The sequence below is a fragment of the Cervus elaphus genome, chromosome 25, assembly GCF_910594005.1.
Source record: "Cervus elaphus chromosome 25, mCerEla1.1, whole genome shotgun sequence".
Taxonomy (NCBI): Eukaryota; Metazoa; Chordata; class Mammalia; order Artiodactyla; family Cervidae; genus Cervus; species Cervus elaphus.
In genome coordinates this window covers 67798762-67822764 of record NC_057839.1, presented here as the reverse complement: position 1 = coordinate 67822764, position 24003 = coordinate 67798762, and the positions used below count along the sequence as shown (strand labels likewise).

The following is a 24003-nucleotide window of genomic DNA, read 5'->3' as shown; positions in this document are numbered from 1 at the left end:
GATGCTGATGGAGGAGGCGCCCACTGTTCTGTCCTCTTGGGGGAAGACTTTGAAGGAGTCTCATGTCAGAAGTTATATTGGTCTTGCCCAGTAGAAAGCCAGCTGTCTACTGAGGGGGCAGGGTGGTAGAAAATGGGTATTTATGACCTAAATAGTGTCCCCAGCTATGAATACACCTAACGTCACAAGCTTCCATCCTGTCAGACACAGACTGGCCCTTGCCATGTATCTCTCAGTTCAGTTCAGTCGCTCAGTCGTGTCCAACTCTGCGACCCCATGAACCGCAGCACGCCAGGCCTCCCTGTCCATCACTAACTCCCAGAGTTTACGCAAACTCATGCCCATTGAGTCGGTGATGCCATCCAGCCATCTCATCCTCTGTCATCCCCCCCTTCTCCTCCTGCCCTCACTCTTTCCCAGCATCAGGGTCTTTTCCAATGAGTCAGCTCTTCACATCAGGTGGCCAAAGTATTGGAGTTTCAGCTTCAGCATCAGTCCTTCCAATGAACACCCAGGACTGAGCTCCTTTAGGATGTACTGCTTGGATCTCCTTGCAGTCAAGGGACTCTCAAGAGTCTTCTCCAACACCACAGTTCAAAAGCATCAATTCTTCAGTGGTCAACTTTCCTTATAGTTCAACTCTCACATCCATACATGACTGCTGGAAAAACCATACCCTTGACTAGATGGACCTCTGTTGGCAAAGTAATGTCTCTGCTTTTTAATATGCTGTCTAGGTTGGTCATAGCTTTTCTTCCAAGGAGCAAGCATCCTTTAATTTTATAGATGCAGTCACCATCTGCAGTGATTTTGGAGCCCAGGAAAATAAAGCCTTTCTCTGTTTCCACTGTTTTCCCATTTATTTGCCATAAAGTGATAGGACCGGATGCCATGATCTTAGTTTTCTGAATGTTGAGTATCTCTACAAGGATTAAGTCATGTACTGCTACACTACTGACTTTCAACACCCCTGGAAAGGAGTTTGGTGTGTTAGTCACTCAGTCATGTCCCATTCTTTGTAACCCCGTGGACTGTAGCCCACCAGGCTCCTCTGTCCATGGGGATTCTCCAGGCTAGAATACTGGAGTGGGCTACCATTCCCTTCTCCAGGGGATCTTCCCGACCCAGGGATAGAGCCCACGTCTCCCTCCTTTACTATCTGAGCCACCAGGGAAGCCGCAAGGAGTTCAGGGTGGAGAGCAGAAATGAGGCGCCCTGTGCTCGGGGAAACGCTGGAGGCAGGTCTTCAGAGAGTTAGATAATTTCAGCAGCCAGTTTTGTGAGCCAGATTTTTGTATCTCCCCGTATCTAGAAAAGCACCAAAATCCTTCATGGTGACAACTGCTTCTCGTGATTAGCAAAAGCTTCATGAGACTAGCAGAAACATTCTGGAGAAATATGTGCTGAATTGCATGAACTCGTCCTTCACCAAAATCACAAGTGTACTGACCTTCCTGCCTGCCCCAACCACCCACCCCCCAACCTCTCTGGAGCGATTTCTCGGACCAATTGAGGTGCTGTCTCCTCACTTCACACGTTGTGCATTTTAAAGTGGACAGTGCCTAAGAGAAGTGTGCATTTCCATGGGGCCTCCCAGCTGTCAGGTTGGGCTGTTTGGGAGGATCGGAAGCGTGTCAGCACTGGGCATGTCTGTCTTTACTTCTCTCAGCGCTTCATTTTGAGGTCAGAAGGGCCGCACAGGAGCAGCTCTGTTCCAACCCAGCTGCTCTGACCCTTTGGGTCTGAGAAGTCTATCTTCCAGAAGGAGCCCAAGCCCGCATGACATGCCAGCCCCCCAGGGGCTCGGTCGCTGAGTCTGGGGCCAGATGCCAGCTCCAGAGAAGAGTGTTTACAGGCGGGGCTGCTCCTTGAAGCTGGGGTGGCCGGGGCATGGGAGCTGCCAGGCGATGGGGTTCCCTGGGTGGGCTTTTCTGATTTCCTGTGATGGGGAGTGAGGGTCGATGGCCTCCTGGAGAGGAACCTGCTCACCAGGCTTTGCCCCTGATGTTTTATTGGCACCTCTGAGTTCTCAAAATCATTAAAAATAGCATCAGGACCACTTTAATACAAGTGGGAGCGAGGGCAGTTACCACCTGCAGGAGCCAGAGCCCTGAACTGCCCTAATGGGCAGATATCCTGTTCCTTGGTCATCCCCAGGGCTTTTACAAAGCCCTCCTTCCCTGGACTGGGAAGGAAGGCTTTGCAAAAATTCAGATTTCTGACTCTCCACCACAGATTTGTGATTCCTGCAGAGCAGAGGAGAGACCAGGTACGTGTGGATGGTTGAAAGCCCTGCCAGGCAGCTGTGGTTTAGAAAACACTGTCTCAGCACCAGGCTGAGTCACAGTCCTCTCAGCCCCTTGGGGTCACCCTGGGGCACAAGGATTGGGGCGCAAACCCTGTGAGCGTGGAGGGAGGTGCCGCTGACAAGTCATTACTTAGTTTCGGTTGCAATTGGGTGTAGGCTGCTCATTGGGCTACCTGTATGTAGTTACCACCCCAGTTTTGTTTTGTTTCTTTCTCTTTTTACTCCATAGCAGAGGTGTTTGTGACACAGAACTGGCTCTATGGTTGGGTGCTGAGTGGGGTGAAGAGGAGTGGGAGGGGGCTGCCTTCCCCACGTGGGCATCTCACGATGGGAAGATGCTCACTCTTCCCAGAAGAGCAAGGATGAGTTGGAGGGCAGCGCTGGGGGAGTCCTAAGCTGCATCCTGTTTGCATTATCCACTCCCTCCATGACCCTTTGCTTCTTGAGCTGCCATTTCCCCATCCGTAAGATACAGCTGGAAAAGCAGACCATTTCTGAAACCCTTCCCAACTCTTAACACCCAGCCTCTTTCTTCCAGTTTCTTGTGGAAACTGGCTGGAGGGGGCAGCCCTGCAAAGAAGCAGCCCTTCACTGTCACTCGGAATCTAAGTATTTCCCTCCCACCTTTTATGAGCTGGGGTTTTTCATTTGAGTTAATGGGATGCACACACCCTCTGTGGTCTGCAGAGAAAAAACCTCCAGATGAAGGGTTTTTGCTGAAACAGGGAATTATCAAGGCTGTCTGGAACAGCGAGGTAGGTTTCTTTGGCCTGTGCGTCCCTCGTAATTCCATTTCCCATGCCTCCCCCATGTAAATGAAGCTCTGTAGATCTTCCTGATTCTTCTTAAGATAACATTTGATGACAGGGGAGTGAGACAGGAAAGTTCAGTAAAAATAGCACATCAATCCCTGAATAATAAAAACCTCCGTATCGTTGGCTTCTCACAGTCCGTAAAATTAACACCCACTGAACCTCCTTTATGGGGAGGTTTTGAGGTCCTGCAGTTTGGCTCCATGTGAGTCAGCAAAGAAATGCTGCCTTTAACGATGAAAAAATTCAGTCCTGTGCATGACTCATTATAAATCTCTCCTTCACTTTCACATCGAACAAAGGAGTTTGCCTTTTGAGACTGAACAAAATGAAGTCACTGTTCAGCTGCCAGCTTCCCAGAGCCTGGCTTCTTGATCCAGGTGCCCAGTTTCCTGAAGTCTGGCCCCCATCCTTGCCAGCCAGTCATCAGTAACGGACTTTCAGTTCTGGGGCAACCATGGAGGCCTTTCCCCAGCATTGCTTCTGGAAGAATGCATCCAGCAGACAGCCAGTCTAGCACATCCCTGCCAACACATGGTGGAAGACGTGCGTGTGTGTTTGGCGTGTTGCTGTCACTTCTAATGTACTTACCGCTGCACTTCAGGAGGACTTGCTCCAGGCATCAGGGCACGCGTGCAGAGTGCAAGCTGTGTGTCCAACAGCGCTGGCCTCTGACACCGCTCACTTGCACAATTGGTTACCGAGATCATTGGCCCTTTCAGCACTGGACTTCTGCCTTGGAACTGGCCTGGAATATAGCTGGCACCCTCTGATATTGAAACATCCTCTGACAGAGACCAGTAATTCCCTACTCAGCAGATGGGCCAGGCCAGAGAACAGCCCATGTGTGGCCAGCTGCCAGATGGGCTCAGGAATCAGCTTCTCTCCCTCTTCATCACCCCAAGTCCTCTGATCTCAGCTACTGAGCTTTCAGCTCCCAGTCTGTCTGCTCTCTTTAAGTTAACGTGTTCGAGGACATTCTCTTCCTGTGGCTAACGCAGATTTTTCAAACTGGGGTCTGTTTGTTGTAGATGCGCATTGTTACCTTGAAAGCAGTGGCGTATTTCCCGCCATATCAGTCAACAAGGGTGTCATCATCATCAGCGATGGCAGCCCTCCAGTGTGAGCCGGGGAGTCCGAAGGGCGCTCAGCAAGGAGAATCCCTGTGATCTAGCAGCCGTCAGACAGTGGCTACTCCCCACAGTGAGTTCCAGGGGAGTTCAGGATGTGAAAACACGGGTAACTGGCCCCAATAGCATATGAAAGGAACAATTTAATGAGCCCAGACTCTTGCTCCTTTGCATATATAGAAAAGCACTAAATTCCTTAACTTGAGATATCTGGTTTTCTTCAACAATATTCTTTTGATGTTCAGACTACCTGCCCTTTGTTGCAAAACTTCTGTGTAACCTAACGCCTTACCTCAGGGTTCCTTGAGATTCTGCCTCCTGGACTTAGGTCTTAAAAATTCCCACTGAATGAAACGTAACTCTCAGCTTTTTAGGTTGGGAATGTTTTTTAAGTCGACAAGGTCGCGTAGATGAAAAGCGTGGTAAACCTCAAATCAGCTGCTCGTGTGACGTGGCTGTAATTTCCTATGAAAACAAGATCCTTCTGTCTTCAAAACCCACACAATGCCCACTGGGCCACAATGGCAGCTATCACAGTCCCAGGCCACTGAGTATGGGGCGTGTGAACGCCCATGTCTGTAGTCACAGAGGATTTTAAAGATCGTGTCACAAAGTAAAAGCGGGCCATGTGACTGACAGCATCCTTCCCGAAGGAAGTGAGGGACACCAGTTGTGAAAGTCCTGACCGCCGCGGGGGACACTTTGTAGCTGGAGCTGTGTTCGCATGCTCTCCTCCGCCCTGTCCCGCTTACACCTCCCTGGAGCTAAATCCAGCTGAGACCACGGCCTTCTCTAGGTTCACTCTGGGAACCGGGTTCTGACACTCCGTGTGCTTATTGAGTTATGAAAGGCCACTCCACCGACGAGCAGGACTTACTCCTGAAAAGGGGGTAGGCAGGTGCTTCGTCTCAAAACTTTGATGGGAGCAGGAAGAGACACTGAAACCCAGTTGTAAAACGAAGTTAGCGGTTTCTGACGCTGACTCTGTGACCGCCCTGAGCTGACCATATACGTGGGGCTCAGCGTGAGCCACAGGTCTGGTCCCCGTCAAGGGTGACCTCTGAGTCTGAAAGGCGGTCGCAGCCCTGAGTCTGCCTGGGGAGCGCTTCACGACAGCGTACTGCACTAAACCAAATACTCTTGTTGAGAATTTGCATTTTCAAATACCCTTGTTGCATTTTCAGAGGAAATATTAAATAACCAAAACCAAAATGTTGCTATTTTTTAATGGGAAGGCAAAAGTCATTTTATGAGAAGCAGCTCCTGACTGTTGACAATTAGTGATATTGAATACGGAGCAGATGGTGCCAGGGAACCTGCCCAAACAGTTGAGTAACTACTGTAAGCTCCACCACTTGTGCAGACAGCTCTGAGAGCTGCAGGGTGAGTCCTGCCGGGTGACCCCTCGGCTGGGGGCAGCACCGTGGGGGCCGGGTGGCCGAGTGCTCCAGGCCCTGCCTGGGACGCCCGACCGACGTGAGCCATACCAGCCGCCTGCTCTGTTCCAGCTGGCGGACTTGAAAACCCAGACCACAGCAGGACAGGTATGGCCACTTGTCAGCTGCCCGACATGCCTCGTTCTGCTCGATGGACCCTCAGACACCAGCATAGAAGCTTGCTGCTGCACTTTGACTCTTTCCTGAGCTGCAGTCAGGACACTTCCCTGGAGCTCTGCCTGTGAAACAAAGCAGGCACTTGGCATCTCCAGATGCCATGAGAACGATTTTTGCACAGGACCATTTATTAATAGTATGCAGCTAAGAGGAGGTCAGAGCACAGACCAACCCCACGGGAACAGCTTAAGATGGTGGAGACCGAGGACTTAACACAGGCAGGTGAAAAGCCTGGGAGCAGCCAAGACACCTCCGCAGCCCCGGGGTTGACCAGTTAGAGTTTATGAGGCTGCGGGATTGAGAGGCAAACGTTAAGAAGTGGGAGGAAACTTAAAAAAACAGAAAAGCAATGGACAGCCTCCAGATGCAGAATCAATGCAGTCAGGAGCCCAAAGCCCGGGTTTCGGACACAATCGAGCGACTAAACAACAACAATCTTGTTAACACTGAAAAGTGGAAGCATTTCTGAAGTTGATATGGAACATTTCTTACAAACCTGACATAGTTTATTACTATATGCATAAAACTTTTCATTACAGTTTTTAAATAATTTTCTTAGAAAGATAATATAGTCTGTTCATGAGAAATACTTTGGTATAATCTAGCTCAAAGCTTCTACAAACAAAGCTAAGTAAACATATCATGGTTCTGTTGACTAAAAAAAATACAGGCACAACCTGAAAGTAGAGAGTTATTTAGCGGGAATGTTAAGGATTCGAAGCTCGGGAGATGGTATCTCAGTGACCCTGAGAAAACTGCTCCAAGGGGGCGGGAGGGGGAGTCAGGCTATACACCAGTTTGCAACAAGGAGGGCAGGCAGTCTGAACATCAAAGATTATTAAGTAAGGAAAATCAGATACCAAGTTAAGGAATTTAGCGTTCTTCTACGCTTGGGAAGATGCGAGAGTCTGGGATCATTGAAGTCATTCCTGTCATATGCATCTCGGCTATCTGGGGCCAGCACCCTGCATATTTAAGGAGACATTTTTCTCTCTCTTGAATTCCCTCAGGGCCTTCTGGCTCACACTGGAGGGCTGGAACTGCTGATGACTCTGACAACCTTAAGTTCCTCGTGTAGGCAGTGGGGCCGCTGGTCAGCCTCGCTCGGAAATTCACGTGGGAGGGCCGGAATCACGGACAGCTGTGGCATCCTTGCTTACCGACACGGCAGGCGCCATCCCATGTCACAGTGCAGCTCAGCCCGGGTGCCCCAGTGCCAGTGCTGCCCCGTCCCGGCTGGGGTCGCTCCCTCCTCCCGATCCAGCAAGTGTCATCCGTTCCCCTCTCCTCCCTCCAACGCCTCCTTCGTCCTTAGAACTTACACAGAAGCCCAAAGACAGGCTCGACCATGATTTGGGTCACAGACCCCTTTGAGAACTTGAGGACTCATGCTGGTGGTTTTGTTCAGCAATTTGGGGGGGCTTGGACCCCTAGGATCAGTACTATTTCAGGGTGTCTGTGGCCACAAAACAAAAACCCCCAAATATAACAAAGTCTTTAGATCCAACAGCTTAATTGCAAGAAGGGCAGAGAACAGAGAGCCTTCTAAGTGATACCACAGAGATGTAGCTTTAGAAGTCCTGTAATCAGCAAAAAAAAAAAAAAAGGAAGCTGTAGAGATGTAGTAAGGTGAGCCATCTTCCTGTCATTCTGTAACAGAAAATGAAATGAAATTTCAGAGAACCTATGGACTAAAACAAAAAGACACATCAACCAATTAAATGCAGGAACTTTATTTGGATTCTGACTCCAACAAGCAGATTAAATTTTGAGAAAGTACTAGTCACTCAGTCATGTCCAGCTCTTTGTGACCCCGTGGACTGTGGCCCACTAGGCTCCTCTGTCCATGGATTCCCCAGGCAAGAACACTGGAGCGGGTTGCCGTTTCCTGCTCCAGGGGATCTTCCCGACCCAGGGATTGAACCCACGTCTCCTGTGTCTCCTGCATCGCAGGCAGGTCCTTTACCTGCTGAGCCATCAGGGGAGCTGAATTTTGAAAGGGACAATGTAACTGGAAATGGAACATTGAATATTTAATGATGTTAAGGGATTATTGTTAAAATTTTCAAATGCCACAGTATAATTAGGCTGAAAAACCTAAGACTCCTTATCTTTTAGAGGTGTATATTGAAATGTTAGTATGTCTAGAATTTGCTTCAAAATGCTATAGGGATCAGGGACATAAACTGATCATCTTTGAGACTGGGTGGAGAGGGACACAGAGGGCCTTTATTTTTGTATATGTTTGAAATTTTCCTTTTAGGAAAAGGTTGGGGGCGGGGGGACAGACGCACTGCGCTGAGGGGAGTTATTTCCAAGCACAAGAGAACCTGACAGCCAGGGGAGGGGAGGCCTGACGTCAGGAACACTAATCAGGAAGTTAGAAGGGGCAGGGGCCCTGGGCGACCGCAGGCGGGACTGAAAAGGATTGCGCGTGGAGACAGTAGGTGGGAAGGTATGCCGGCTGACGCCCCGCCCCCGGCCCCGCCCCTCACCGTGGGGTCCCCTGTCCCCTCAGCTGGTCCCTGGGGAACTGGAGCGCCTGCAGCCGCACGTGCGGAGGGGGCGCGCAGAGCCGGGCAGTGCACTGCACGCGGCGCGCGCACTACAAATCGGAGCGGGTGCCCGCCAGCCTGTGTCCACAGCCCGTCCCCGCGAGCCGACAGGCCTGCCAGCCTCAGAGCTGCCCCCCGGCGTGGAGCACCGGGCCCTGGGCGGAGGTAAGTGGGGTGGGGGGCTGGCATGGGGTGGGTGAATGGGGTCCCTCCTGTGCAGTGAGGGGTGTGGGGGCAGCTGGAGTCTCCCCCAGCCTCGGGGCTCAGGGCTGGAGCCCCAGCTCCGTCCCAGCCCCCCTCGAGGGAGCTGACACTCTGCTCTCCCTGCGCGCAGTGCTCGCGAACCTGCGGGAAGGGCTGGCGGAAGAGGTCCGTGACCTGTAAGAGCACCAACCCCTCTGCCAGGGCGCAGCTGCTGCCGGACGCCGTCTGCACCGCGGAGCCCAAGCCCAGGACTCACGAGGCCTGTCTGCTCAGGCGCTGCCACAAGCACAAGAAACTGCAGTGGCTCGTGTCCTCCTGGTCCCAGGTGGGTGTGCCAGGGCCCAGGTGGGGGCGCCTCCCCAGGGGGGTGTGCCAGGGCCCAGGTGGGGGCACCTCCCCAGGGGGGTGTGCCGGGTCCCAGGTGGGGGCACCTCCCCAGGGGGGTGTGCCAGGGCCCAGGTGGGGGCGCCTTCCCAGGGGGGGTGTGCCAGGGCCCAGGTGGGGGCACCTTCCCAGGGGGGTGTGCCGGGTCCCAGGTGGGTGTGCCAGGGCCCAGGTGGGGGCACTTTCCCAGGGGGGTGTGCCGGGTCCCAGGTGGGTGTGCCAGGGCCCAGGTGGGGGCACTTTCCCAGGGGGGTCACTGGCCCCAGGTGGGGGCACCTTCCCAGGGGGGTCATTGGCCCCAGGTAGGTGTGCTGAGTCCCAAGTAGATGCATGGGTCCCAGGTAGGTGCATCTAGTCTCAGGTAGGGCCCTGGTCCCAGGTGGACACACCACCCCAGATGGTGTGCCAGGTTCCACATAGGTGCACTGGCTCCAGGTAGGGGCACCTTCCCAGGTGGGTGTCCCAGGTCCCAAGTAGACGCATTGGCTCAAGGTAGGTGCACCTAGCCCCAGGTAGACGCATTGGTCCCAGGTAGGTAGGCGTGACGGGTCCAGGTGGAACTGGGTCGACCACCTTCCGCCTAGGGGCCACCCCTCCTTGCTGGGTTCCTCTGCTTCCACTCCTTTCCTCTAAATCTCCGGTCCCACTGCCCCTGGTATTCAGCCCCATGCCCAGCCTCCACTCCTTGCATGTCCTCTGGCTTGTGTATCACATCCGTGGAGCACCCCACCCAGGTCACCCACACAATCATCCCTCCCTCGGTGTGGAGTGGATGCGTGGGCGAACAGTTGCCGACCGGGGTGGGGAGTGTTCTTCCCGCTGACTGTGGGGTGGGGGACCCACCTCACCCTGAGCAGCTGCAGCCATTTCCCAGGACGTGCCTAGGTGGTGGGGCAGGGGGGTGACTGCAGGAGCAGACAGCGTGTCCTGAGACGCATGCATGTACGGGGCCCACACAGCTGGTTTCCATAGGAACTGGGGAATGAAGGCCCCTTGATCCCTGGACCTCAGGGACAGACTCGAGGTCTCATCCCCACCCGGGCCGCCAGTGGCGTCCGGTCCAGGGGGCAGGAATGACTCTATAAAGTGATGGCGTGCCAGGCAGGACATTTATCCCAAATGAGACAGCACTTGTCTGCCCCTGAAAAATAAAAACAGCATCACTACTGCGTGAAGCCTGCTGCTGCTAAGGAAGAACTCCTGGAACCAGGGGCATCAGCGTCTAGATGACTGAATCACTCAGTCATTAGGGGACATTTGATTTTATTTATATCTCTGGAGGCTGAGTCCTTAGGAAGGAAGCAACCTGGTCTGCCTAGAAAGGGCTTCCCAGGTGGCACGGTGGTAAAGAACCCAGCTGCGATGCAGGAGACCGGGTTTGATCCCTGGGTCGGGAAGATCCCCTGGCAAAGGGCATGGCAACCCACTCCAGTATTCTTGCCTGGAGAATCCCATGGACAGAGGAGCCTGGTGGGCTACAGTCCATGGGGTCACCAAGGGTCAGACAGGACTGAGCGGCTAACACACACGGTGTCTGGAAGGAGTCCAGGTAGAAATCCCTTGTCCTGACTATCTGACACATCCGGGCGTGCGCGCACACACCCCAGAGCTGCTCTCAGGCTTGGCCCCAGCGAGCCCCCGAGAAGAGCCCTCCAGCTCCGTTCTGGGAGCAGGACCCGCCAGGCACACCCCAAAGCCAGGCCTGAGCCTGAGTGCGAGGCCGGAACGCTGGGCACCCAGCCTCCGCTATGGATGGGACCTGCAGACATGCCAGCCTGGGGCAGCAACGCCAGCCCCCGGGACCTGCCCTGTGACCCCCGAGCCTGTGCAGCTCTGCCCGGCCTTCTGCGTCAACCCCGTGTGTCCCGAAGCTGCAGCCGCGCCCGGCCACAGGTCGGCCCAGGGCCCCGCTGTCCGTGTGAGAGGGTGCGGCTGCAGCGACAGCTCGGCTCAGAGCACGTCTGGTGGGAACGAATGAGCCTGCGGTGCTCTGTCCAGGGCAGCACTCGGCTTCCCGGGGACGATGGAAGCCCTGGGTCTGCCCTGCCTGCCCTGGTGCTAGGCCAGCATCACGCTGCTGTTGGGTGTGTCAATGTGAGGAGCTCTGCGGTTTACCTGACATCCTAGTGCATTAGGTTCCAGTGCATTCTGGTATCGGTTACAGCCCAGCGTCTTCACTTCCCAGTGAAGCAATAGCTCCGAAATTACTCCCTTCGTGGTTTGTGATTTCCCTGCCCCAACTTATGTGTATAGTGCTAGACCTCAAGATCTTCTTTTTTTATTGCAGATACTGTTAACACCATTTTAAAATGCCAAGGTCCCATAAATTTCACTGACTGTTTGTTGTTCAGTCGCTAGGTCGTATCCGACTCCTTGCAACCCCATAGACTGCAGTACACCAGGCTTCCCTGCACTTCACCATAACCCGAAGCCTGCTCAAACTCATGTCCATCGAATTGGTGATGCCATCCAACCATGTCGTCCCCTTAAATGTTCAGTTCAGTTCAGTCGCTCAGTCGTGTCCAACTCTTTGTGACCCCACGGACTGCAGCACACCAGGCCTCCCTGTCCATCACCAAGGCCTGGAGTTTACTCAAACTCATATCCATTGAGTCAGTGATGCCATCCAACCATCTCATCCTCTGTCATCCCCTTCTCTTCCCACCTTCAATCTTTTCCAGCATCAGGGTCTTTTCAAATGAGTCAGCTCTTCACATCAGGTGGCCAAAGTATTGGAGTTTCAACTTCAACATCAGTCCTTCTAATGAACATTCAGGACAGATTTCCTTTAGGATGATCTGGTTGGATCTCCTTGCAGTCCAAGGGACTCTCAAGAGTCTTCTCCAACATCACAGTTCAAAAGCATCAATTCGTTGGCACTCAGCTTTCTTTATAGTCCAACTCTCACATCTATACATGACTACTGGAAAAACCATAGCCTTGACTAGATGGACTTTGTTGACAAAGTAATGTCTCTGCTTTTTAATATGCTGTCTAGGTTGGTCATAAATTTTCTTCTAAGGAGTAAGCATCTTTTTATTTCATGGCTGCAGTCACCATCTGCAGTGATTTTTGAGCCCCCAACAAATTAAGTCTGCCACTGTTTCCACTGTTTCTCCATCTATTTGTCATGAAGTGATGGGACTGGATGCCATGATCTTTGTTTTCTGAATGTTGAGCTTTAAGCCAACTTTTTCACTCTCCTCTTTCACTTTCTTTAAGAGGCTCTTTAGTTCTTCTTCACTTTCTGCCATAAGGGTGGTGTCATCTGCATATCTGAGGTGTTTTATATTTCTCCCGGCAATCCTGATTCCAGCTTGTGCGTCCTCCAGCCCAGCAGTTCTCATAATGTACTCTGCATATAAGTTAAATAAGCAGGGTGACAATATACAGCCTTGAGGTACTCCTTTTCCTATTTGGAACCAGTCTGTTGTTCCATGTCCAGTTCTAACTGTTGCTTCCTCACCTGCATACAGATTTCTCAAGAGGCAGGTCAGGTGGTCTGGTATTCCCATCTCTTTCAGAATTTTCCACAGTTTATTGTGATCCACACAGTCAATGGCTTTGGCATAGTCAATAAAGCAGAAATAGATGTTTTTCTGGAACTCTTGCTTTTTCAATGATCCAGCGAATGTTGGCAATTTGATCTCTGGTTCCTCTGCCTTTTCTAAAGCCAGCTTGAATATCTGGAAGTTCATGGCTCATGTATTGCTGAAGCCTGGCTTGGAGAATTTTGAGCATTACTTTGCTAGTGTGTGAGATAAGTGCAATTGTGCGGTAGTTTGAGCATTCTTTGGCATTGCCCTTCTTAGGGATTCGAATGAAAACTGACCTTTTCCAGTCCCGTGCCCACTGCTGAGTTTTCCAAATTTGCTGACATATTGAATGCAGCACTTTCACAGCATCATCTTTTAGGATTTGAAGTAGCTCAGCTGGAATTCCATCACCTCCACTAGCTTTGTTCATAGTGATGCTTCGTAAGACCCACTTGACTTCACATTCCAGGATGTCTGGCTCTAGTTGAGTGATCACACCATCGTGATTATGTGGGTTGTGAAGATCTTTTTTGTACAGTTCTTCTGTGTATTCTTTCCACCTCTTCTTAACATCTTCTACTTCTGTTAGGTCCATGCCACTCTGTCCTTTATTGAGCCCCTCTTTGCATGAATGTTCCCCTGGTATCTCTAGTTTTCATGAAGAGGCCTCTCGTCTTCCTCACTCTGTTGTTTTCCTATCAGTGTTCAGGCTGACGTAATCAGGAGGCATCTCCACTCAATGATTTTGCAAGAGAGGTAGCCACCACGAGGGGAGACGTGCCTTTCACACACGTCCTTGGTTGTCTTCCTTCCAGTGCTCTGTTACCTGTGAAAGAGGAACCCAGAAAAGGTTCTTAAAGTGCGCTGAGAAGCACGTGTCTGGGAAGTACCGCGAGCTGGCCTCCAGGAAGTGCCTGCACCTGCCGCGGCCTCAGCTGGAGCTGCAGCGCGCCTGCGCCCCGTTCCCCTGCCCCAAGCGCCCCGCGTTCGCCGCTGCAGGACCCCCGCGGGCCGGCTGGTTTGCCTCGCCCTGGTCTCAGGTAGGGATGAAGGGGGCGGGCGGAGCCCCTCCTCGGTGTTGCTGGCTGCCTTGGGGGGAAGGTTTCTGCCGGAGTGTGGCCCCCAGGCCCATGGAGCCAGCTTCAGGCCCTTCCCTCCAGAGCCCGTGTTGTGTTGGGTTTCTGGGGGTTGGGGTTGTGAGGGGGCCTCCAGAGGGTGATCTCCACATGGTACTCGACCTTTTAGGGCACTTGTGATTGTTCTAGGGCTTCCCGGGTGGTGTTAGTGGTGAAGAACCAGCCTGCCGGTGCAGGAGATGGAGGATTTGTAGGCTCGATCTCTGGACTCGGAGGACCCCCTGGAGAAGGAAATGGCAACCCACTCCAGTGTTCTTGCCTGGAGAATCCCACGGACAGAGGAGCCTGGCGGGCTGCAGTCCACGGGGTCGCAAGAGTCAGACACGGCTGAGCGCACGGCACAGCGTGGCTGTTCTAAACCTTCACCCTGTGGAGGGTGAGAAGATTTAATGGTTTGGGTAAAAGCTGGGCTGAACTCCCCAGAGGTGAGTATGGGTGAGGAAGAAATACGAGATCTGGAAGAAACAGGTGATTGTAAGTCTGTTCGGGGTCAACGGCAAAGCCGAGCAAATAAGAATGGGGGTTGAGCCCCCAGAATGGCTGTGACCTGCCTGGTCCCCGGGCTCGGCCAGCCCAGGCCGAGAGGGGCTGTGGGATCTGTCCCGGGATCTCCGTGTCCCCGGCTCCCTCCTCCTCCTCCGCCCCCGGCGGCTGTAAGGGAAGATTTCTGCACTCAACTACTGTTGACCCAGCCTCCTCCCGGCCCTGCTTCCGGCTTTGGGCTCCTCGAAGCCCTCTCTGCCTGTCCTGTTGCCGTCTGTGTGGGCAAGGGCAGCATAGGAGCAACTCAGAGCCCAGTGTCTTCATAGGCACTTGGGTCTGGATGGTCAGTTTTTAAGAAGCAAACCGCCATTTCCCTGGTGGTCCAGTGGTTAGGACTTGGCCTTCCAATGCAGGAGGTGCGGGTTCAATCCCTGGAGCGAAGATCTCACATGCCTCACGGCCAAAACAACAAAACATAAAGCAGAAGCAATATTGTAATAAACTCAGTAGGGACTTTAGAAATGGTCCACATCAAGAAAACAGAGAAAGCAAGTGAGCACGATAGCGGGGATGGCCACGAACTTCTGTGCTCCCATCTTGCCCAGCTCTCTTAACTGTATCAGGTAGCACTGGCTCCAGGACCTCCGAGGTGGAGTCCTATCAAGTATATGGGATCCACAGGGCACCAGGCCCCCAGGACGCCGCCATCGCAGAAGCTCTCTCGGGGCCAGCAAGCGGGATCTTCCTTGATTCCAGAGGCTGACCCCGGGGACCACAGGCGGATGTCTGTTCCCCATCACTTTCAAAGGAATTTTCAAGAGTCTTCGTCTCTCTCCAAATCACTTCCCAGGCACTCTGTGCCTGGTGCCATAGGAATGACCCGACCGGCTACAGATGGCTGTCTTCCCTGCCCAAGTTGTTGACTGCCCTCCCGGGAAGCATGTCCCGCATCCTTGGGCTTCCCAGGCGCCCTGTGCTGAAAAGGAAGCAAGGATAGAAAGCAGACTCCAGAGTGGAGAATCGTGCCTCCTGTCCCAGAATCGTGCAATGTCCGTCCTGCGGCCTCGTCAGAAGTCAAGGCTGCCCCCGCTGACATGAGCTGCCTGAAAGCGGATACAGTCGATACACAGCCATCCAGACTGGCCGTTCTGGGGCGAGTGTCGGGCTGTTTTACTGTGTAGTCTCCACATTGACACGTGTGTGCATTCACATACACGCATGCATGTTTTATACATACAGTCCCCGGCGTCTACCAAGGCGCATACTCCGTACTGAGTGTTTAGGGAGTGGAATTTCAGGTGAAAAGCAAATCCGCGCGTGCCCGGGGCGGCCAGGTCTGGTCCTTGTCTGGAGAACTTTCCGCTCCAGCACGGACTTCACCTTTGTCTGGGGATGGTGGTGTCACCGCCGTCGGGATTGTGCGCCCTGTTGCCAGACCCTGTAGAGCGGCAGCATCTTTAACCCCCCAAAGGCTGTTCTTGCTTGCCACCCACTCTGCACACTGCTCTCTAGTTGTGTTTTTACCTTTGGTTCTGCTTACCTTCAAATCTGGGGCTTCCCAGGTGGTGCTAGTGGTAAAGAACCCACCTGCCAATGCAGGAGACATAGGAAACACGGGTTCAGTCCCTGGGTGGGAAGATCCTCTGGAGAGAGGCCATGGCAGCCTGCTCCAGTATTCTTGCCTGGAGAATCCCCACGGACAGAGGAGCCTGCCGGGCTGAGGTCCATGGAGTGGCAAAGAGTCGAACACAACTGAAGTGACTTAGCACGCACATCTTCAAATCTGATGTCGCTTTTTCATTTAGAAATACACAAACTCCTCCCCAAATGGTATTAGAAATTGTTTCATTTAAAATACTAGACCACAGGACATTTGGACCGTATCCTTTTCAAGCCTTTCCTGTTTTAAGTAGGTCAAAAGTATCTCCGGCCACACAATTTTCCCTTTAATTGTCCTCTGAGTGCGCAGGCTTTCCGGCAAGCGGAAGGGATGGGCGAGCCAAGAGGCTGCATCGAGTGGCTCCTGGGGCAGGTGCTTCGCGCTCTGTCCCTTGAGAACATGGCTCAGAGACAAGGCCTGGTGGTTCCCCAAGACCGTCATCCCTCTGTCCACTGGGAGGGGAGACCGAAGCTCCTGAGAGTGAATCCGGCCAGCATTTACCCCACTCTGCTCAACCGGGAGGCCTCAGGCAAATTTAGAAAAAGAAAAACAAAGTTTGCCGTTGTCTAATTTAAACCCAAACCCAGAATCTAAAGATACTCTGGCATGCTTTGCACCAGCCTAAAACATCCAGCCTGTCTAATAAATCATTTTCATCGTACGTTGCTTGAAGATCTTATCCGGGGTGACTCATCTGCTATGTTCCATGATGTCAGGCAGGAATGACGCTAAGGCCGCGTTTGCCATGAGCTCTTGGGCCCGAGGCTCTGCGCCCTCCAGCCGTGGGAAATCTTGGGGTGGAAAGGTGTCCTGCGCCTGGATGGGCTCTGTCCCCAGACAGGTTATTCCTGCAACTGCGGGAAGACGGATAAGTCTGTAATCAGATGAGGACGGTTTCTGTTGGCCTCAGTGGCCCGGCTTGGTGAGGCCTCACCCAGCAGCCCTGACTTCACTCACTTGGGTCCCTGGGGCTTCGCATCCAGTGGGTCACACGCTCTCCAGAGAGGCAGTCTCTGCTCTGCAACCACCCACCCTGGGGGCTGGAGGGAGCCCCTCGCCCCTCGGCAGACAGACACAGAATTTCCTGCCCCCCCCCCACCACAGCGTACAGGGGCATCCACGTTTTCTCTGAGGCCGGAACAGGGACAATGAAATGCTGAAAGATGGGAGGTGATCAGGGTGGGGTGGCCGGGGCAGGTCCATGGACTGAGAGATGCCAGTGGCCGATAGGGCCCCGCTCCACGCTGCATGTGTAACCGTGGGTTCCATGTGGACGCCGAGCCAGGGCCTGGGGAAGGCAGGGGTGCCGACGGGCTCCGAGCCGCCGCCGGGGCCGCCAGACCAGAAACCGCGCTTGGAGGGGTGACTTCAGAAAGTGCCCCGGGGAAGGGGAGGGCTTGTGTTCACCGTTTAGCGTCTGGAGCCTGGACCTGGGCCCAGGAAGGGGAGGACAGTGATCCCCGTCTGTGCATCAAAGAACCGATGACAGAAAGAATCAAGCCGCTCGGCGCCAAGGGACGCAAAATGCTGGTCAGATCCCCTGGTTTCTTTGTTTTTAATTTTTTTTATCAAAGTAAATCAGCTGATTTACAATGTCAATCTCTGCTGTCCAGCATAGTGACTAGGTTACATGCATATATATATATATCCTTTCTTATTTTATTTTCCATTATGGCTTATCAGGGGCTTCCCTGGTGGCTCAGATGGTAAAGAATCCGCCTACAATGCAGAGGACCTGGGTTCCATCCCCGGGTCAGGAAGATCCCCTGGAGAAGGGAATGGCAACCCACTCCAGTATCCCTGCCTGGAGCATCCCATGGACAGAGCCTGGCGGGCTACAGTCCATGGGGTCGCAAAGAATCAGACACGACTGAGTGACTAAGCATGCAAGCGTGGTTCACCACAGGATATTCAATATGGTTCCCTGTGCTACACAGCAGGATCTTGATGGGACATATCTTTAGCAAGAGTTGATTCTTGAACTGATTTTGTTCTGTGGTACAAGTAACACCTGCGTGTATCATATCTGTTTATATCTGAACCCAAGTTGTGGGCACAGAGGTTGATAATAACTATATTTACAGAAAACAGTTTTTGCAATTAAAACTCACGTTTTAACATGGAAAATAAAAAGGCGAGTAGCAGTCTGCCCCTGCCGATGGTGATGCAAGAAATTCAACTCAGAGGCAGAGAGGTTCAACCTCGTCTCCCCGAGTGAGTTCCCAGCCCGGGACGGGGCCTGAGGGAGCGCCTGGGACCCGAGTCAGAGGCCCCCGAGGCCTGGAGCACGGTTCTGCTGGAAAGCTCAGAGATGACACAGTCCATGGAAGACAGCTGTCTCAACCCAGGGCAGGCCTGACGACGGGTCACGAGTCTGCCCGCGGCACTGTCTCCTCCTGGCTGCTGGTGTCCTGCCTTGAACGGAGCCCTGACGGCGTTCGCCAATGTTGGCTTTGAAGAGCAGGGCTCAGCCTCGCGTGGTGGGTTCCAAACCCACACGCTCACCAGCAAAAAGCCCTGGGTTTTCTCTCTCCAGCAGCCCAGACGTCCTTTCCCGAAAGAGGGAAAAAAGAAGAAAGAAGGATTCCTTCAGCTTATGAGCTCTGGGGACTCCCTGTTTCCAGCTTCTCTCCTCTGTCGAGGGGCAGACCAAGATGTTCTACTGACCCCATCACTGCGTCTCCCTCCCAAGGGGTCTAAAAGCCACCTCCCGGGGCCCTGTCTGCAGCGGGTCCTCAGAGTCTGGCCATGAGCGGTTTCGGCCGTGGAAGACCAGCCCCGGGCCGCTGCTCCAGGGGGATCCTGGCATTGGTCTTGTCCGTACATCTTGGCGGCAGCCTGAGTTATGTGTGTGTGTCTCCAAATCAGTAGAGCTTTATCCTCACGTGTTAACGTGACTGTTTAACGCAGCCCACCGCACACCAGAATCTCCAGATCTTTCTCTGCCCCCATCTTTCTGCAGGGGCTCCTCTCCCACCTAACAGCTTTCTTGAACACGCAGCCTTGTGTGAGCAATGCCATGAGCCAGACAGAACTCGGTCTAGACTGTGAGCCGCTTTCTTTCTGGGCAGATTCATGGCTGCAGGTTCGGGGCCCTTCCGTCTCCGATCGCTCACATCTCTCCAGGTTTCTTGCCAGTAGTGGGTCTCCAGGGGACCCACTGCCGTGGTCTCTGGGGTATGTGCCCGGCTGGCCAGTGAGGACCAGCCTGACGGAGCTGCCTCTCCCTGGCTCCGCTGCACTCTGAGCCTCGGAGTGTGGGGCCCCAGCGTAGGGACACTGCACTCCGGGGAGGGGGCGGCCACACCCAGGCATCTGGAGTCCCTGCAAAACTTGGGGTCGGGAGAGATGAGAGTCATCGCGCCTCTGTGGGGGGACTGGCTTGTCAAGCTTTTCCGAGTCAGGAGCACCAGAAAGGCTGGCTTGTGAGGGCATCTCGTGACAGACCCGCAGCCTGTATCCCCAGATATGTGCCGCTTTTTGTATGTCCATCGAGCCCTTGATGACTCAAGAATATTCAGACTCCTGGGCCCGTCTTCCCAGTGTCCATACCTGGGAAATATGCAGCTTGTGTTTAGCCCCCCACCCCGGTCGAGAGAGAGAGAGAGAGACCGCCTTGAGGAGCCTGGGAGGAGGGGACTGCCCATAGGAAGGGGTGGCTGGACGGCCGGGTGGCCCAGCGTGACGGCAGCTCGTGTCTCCCGCAGTGCACGGCTACCTGCGGGGGCGGCGTGCAGACACGGTCCGTGCAGTGCCTGGCGGGGGGCCGGCCTGCTGTGGGCTGCTCCGTGCTGCAGAAGCCCGCCGTCTCCCAGGCCTGCAACACCCACTTCTGCGCCATCGCAGAGAAGAAAGGTGAGTGTCGGAGCACCCCTCCCCCCGCCCCGAGGTTTGACCTTGGCCATTTGGGTGGGGCTGTTGGGTTTCTGGAGTGGTTGCTAAGAGGGCTGAGCAACTGGGGGTCCCCGCGGGTTAGAGGGTCTTGTGTCCACTCCGCCTGTTCTCTCTCCACCTCCACCAGTTTTCCCCACGAAGAGGCCCATGGAGCAGACCGCTCACTGCTCACGCCTTCCTCCCCAGAAACGACACAGGCGGCTGTGAGAGCCATTTGGCTTTCAGCAAGCACAATTGCCTCTTGTGTTTCTGTGCTGCTGTCTGCATTCAGGGAAGGCCGTTTTGAGTAAAGGAGCCTTATGCCCCCAAGTGAAACGAGACCCCAGCATATTCCGTTGTTGTTGATGTTCAGTCGCCAAGTCGCGTCCCACTCTTCTGCAACCCCGTGGACTGCAGCGTGCTAGGCTCCTCTGTCGTGGGATTTCCTTCAGTTCAGTTCAGTCGCTCAGTCGTGTCTGACTCTTTTCGACCCCATGAACCGCAGCACGCCAGGCCTCCCTGTCCATCACCAACTCCCGGAGTTTACTCGAACTCATGCCCATCGAGTCAGTGATTCCATCCAGCCATCTCATCCTCTGTCGTCCCCTTCTCCTCCTGCTGCTCCTTGGCTGCTCAGTAAACTTGATCCCTGTGCACACACCCAGAGTGCCTTGGGGATTTGCAGCACCGTGCCCTGTCTGTCTGTCTATCTGTCTGTCTGTCGAGGTTTCTGGAGGAGAAAATGGGGCTGGAGGAGAGTGAGTGGTCTGCTTCAATCAGGGACCGGACAACCGGAGTCCAGTCCACAGAAGACCCGTTGTCTCGGGTGGCCAAGTGGCTCCATGGGGGTGTTTAGCACGAAAAGCAGAAAATGCCAGCTTTGCAGGAACCTATCAAGAAAGGTCTTGTAAAAACAGCACGACCCGCGTGGTCCGTGTGACCTGCAGTGCTGCCCTCCCTGCGGAGCAGCTGCAGGGCGACGGCAGGCTTGCCTTGATTTCCCGGGGTTTCCGCGGGTGGCGGCTGGTGACTGACGCAGGCTGCTGGCTTTCAGGCGCCTCCTGCGGGGACCGCTTCCGCTGGTGCGCCCTGGTGCCCCGGCCCGGCGTGTGCGGCCACCACTTCTACGGCCGGCAGTGCTGCAAGACCTGCGCCGCGTCCAACCTGTGAGCCGGCGGGTGCGGGTCCGTCTCCAGCACCAGCTGGCCGTGTGGTCTCTCCACCGGCAGGCGTCCCAGGAAGATGGAAGCTGGGAGAAGAAAAACCCATGCGGAGCTCCTGGACCGGACTGCGTGTGTGCCTGTGTGTGCGCGCGCGCGTGCGTGTGTGTGCATGCACGTGTGTGTGTGTGTTCACCCCTGGACACACAGGCACACACTTGGTGGGGAGGAGGCGTGGAGTCAGGACAGAGTCAGGACAACCTGCTCGCCCTGAACCGCCGAGCTCTGGCAAAGCAGGCCGGCCTGGAATGAGAAAGAGGGCCGGCCCAGCTGCCACCTAGAGACCACCGCTTCTGGAGGCGGGGTCAGCCCCTCCGGGCTGCGTCCCCAGGCCGGTGTCCGCCCCAGCGGCGGTTTCTCTACACAGGGACCCCGGGGGCCCCGGCCGGGTGAGCTGGTCTCCATCCTGATGAGGTGCCTGGCCTCTGGAAATGGGAAAGGAAATCCCCACCATGGTGCTTCTGTCCCTTTCAGACCCGTTGGAAGGAGGAGAGAATTCTCACACGTTGCCTTTTTTCTCTTTCTCAGTTATTTACAAGTGAGTGTTCCTATTTAAACGCATCCCTGAATGCTTTTCTCTTTCAAGTGGCAGAATGACAGGCTGGGCCCGAATTAGAGACTCCACGGGTTTACACCAAGCGCTGTGGGCCGTGATTGGCCCACTTGGGTTTGCTTTTATGTGCTGCAGGGTTTTCAATTTTTTTTTCCTGTAAATTTTGGTTGTTTTCGTAACATCCATTCAGAAGGGAGGCCAAGGATTTCCAGGTGACAAGCTACACAGCAGGGGCGCCTGCAACCTCCCCTCCCCCCCCACCCCGGATTTCAACCCTTTTCTGCGGTGTGGTCTCCATTCCAAAGGGCGCCTGGATATTTATATTTGCTGAAGTTTTATAATAAATTTTATATTGTGCAGCGTGCTTCTGAACAGCTGTGATTCTTTGTGAGGTTTACTCGGAAATGCGGGGGACAGGCACAGAACCGGGAACCTGGCCTCAGAGAGGCAGAAATGGGGCTCAGAATCTGGTAGAAAGTGCTAGCACCAGTCTGAGGAGACCGTGCCCCGAGTGAGGCGGCTGCAGGGAGGGCGGCTGGTGACTGGGGATGGAGGCGGTCAGTGCCAGGGGGCAGGGCCACAGGGGCTCCCTGCCCAGGGACCAGGTTTTCTGCAGCTGCACCCGCAATCTGCAAGGGGAGGTGCAGCCCCCCTAGAGACGCCACAATCAGTTAAAAGGCGCTCCCTGCTTCATTGGGCTTCCCCGGTGGCTCAGACAGTCAAGAATCTGCCTGCTATGCGGGAGACCCAGGTTCGATCCCTGGGTCAGGAAGACCCCCCAGAGAATGGAATGGCAACCCACTCCAGTGTTCTTGCCTGGAGAATCCCATGGACAGAGGAGCCTGGAGGGCTACAGTCCACAGGGTTGCAGCGAGTTGGACACAACTGAGCGACTTTCACTTCAGCCTGCTTTATTAGTCAGCGTTCTCTAGACACAGGCACAGTGGGCTGTGGAGGGGGTTGCTTTAAGGGGCTGACTGACACAGCTGCGGGCCGTTCACCCACCTGAAGGGCGGGGAGCGCTCCGGGAGTCCAGGCAGGAGCTGAGGCTGCAGCCTTGAGCCTCAGTTCTGCAGGGCAGCAGGCTGGAAACTCAGGCAGGGTCTCTACCGTATAGTCTTGAGACCAAACTCCTGCTTCTCAGGGAAACGTTGGTTGTTACTCTGGGACCCTTCAACTGATGGGGTGAGGCCCACCCCATTATGGGGGGTGATGGGCTTAAAGTCCACGGGTTTAAATGTTAATCACGTCCATACATGCACCCCAATGCTGATAGCAGCATTATTCATAATACTCAAGGCATGAAGTAACCTAGATGTCCACTGACATATGAATGGGTAAAGAAGATGTGGTCTCATTTGGACAAGACCCTGATGCTGGGAAAGATAGAGGGCAGGGGGAGGAGGGGGCAACAGAGGATGAGACGGTTGGATGGCATCACTGACTCAATGGACATGAGTTTGAGCAAGCTCCAGGAGTTGGCGATGGACAGGGAGGCCTGGCGTGCTGCAATTCATGGGGTCACAAAGAGTCGGACATGATTTATCTCCTGAACAACAATACACAGACAGATACACTGGACTGTTATTCAGCCATAAAAAGTGAAATAATGCCATTTGCAGCACCATGGATAAACCCAAAGATTGTCATACTAAATGAAGTGAGTCAGAGAAAGACAAATATCATGATATCACTTATATGTGGGATCTAAAAAAATGATACAAATGAGCTTATTTACAAAAAGATAAAGTCACAGACATAGAAAACCAACTTACAGTTACCAAACGGGAAAGGGGGGGGCGGCGGGGAATAAATTATGAGTGTGAGATTACCAGATACAAACTACTATATACCAAATAGACAACACAGTCCTACTGTATAGCATGGAAAACTATATTCAATATTTTGTAATTAACTGTAGTGTAAAAGAATCTGTAAAAGAAGTTATACATGTAGATACACATATATCTCTACAGATATATGTACCCGCAGACGGGCTCCTGTCCATCTGTCTGTCTTCTGCAGCCAGGAGCGCCTCTGGGCCCGTGCCTGAGGGGAAACGGGCCAAATCTGCGCAGCTCTGTCTCTCCCCTCGTTTCTGGACGAGCGCAGTAGTCCTGGGGAGTGCTGCCTTTTGTCACACTCTGTACCCTTCAGGGTTGCTCCTAGACCCTAGGACACCCCGAAACCCCCTCCTCCAGCTCCCTGCTGGCTATGGACTGAATTGTGTCCCCCCTCAAATTCACACGCTGACCCCCAGTGTGGCTGTATTTGGAGATGGAGGGACAGGCAGGGGGAGGTGATAATTAAGGTTAGATGAGGTCAGGGGAGATTCCATGGTCCCATAGGACTGGGGTCCTCCTCAGAAAACAAAGAGGCACCAGAGATTCATTCATTCTCTCCTTCTTTCTCTCTTTCTCTCTCACACACAAAGTCACCTGTGCGTGTCTGGGTGGGAAGATCAGAGAACCCTGTAAGATTTGCAAAAAAACCAACCCGGTTATTTTTTATTCTCTTCCCCTAATCTCAAAAACTA

General features: G+C 53.8%; 1 protein-coding gene across 2 annotated transcripts in view; it reads left to right on the top strand.

The window, feature by feature from the left end:
- Positions 1-21831, top strand: part of ADAMTS16 (ADAM metallopeptidase with thrombospondin type 1 motif 16) — a 184582-nt gene extending 162751 nt beyond the window's left edge. For both annotated transcript variants that reach the window (XM_043887554.1, XM_043887553.1), the window contains exons 19-23: positions 8382-8583; positions 8753-8947; positions 13358-13582; positions 19529-19676; positions 20749-21831. In XM_043887554.1, the coding sequence (XP_043743489.1) occupies positions 8382-8583; positions 8753-8947; positions 13358-13582; positions 19529-19676; positions 20749-20864 (886 nt within the window). In that variant the 3' untranslated portion in view covers positions 20865-21831. The remainder of the gene's footprint in view (positions 1-8381; positions 8584-8752; positions 8948-13357; positions 13583-19528; positions 19677-20748) is intronic.
- The last annotated feature ends 2172 nt before the right edge of the window (positions 21832-24003 follow it).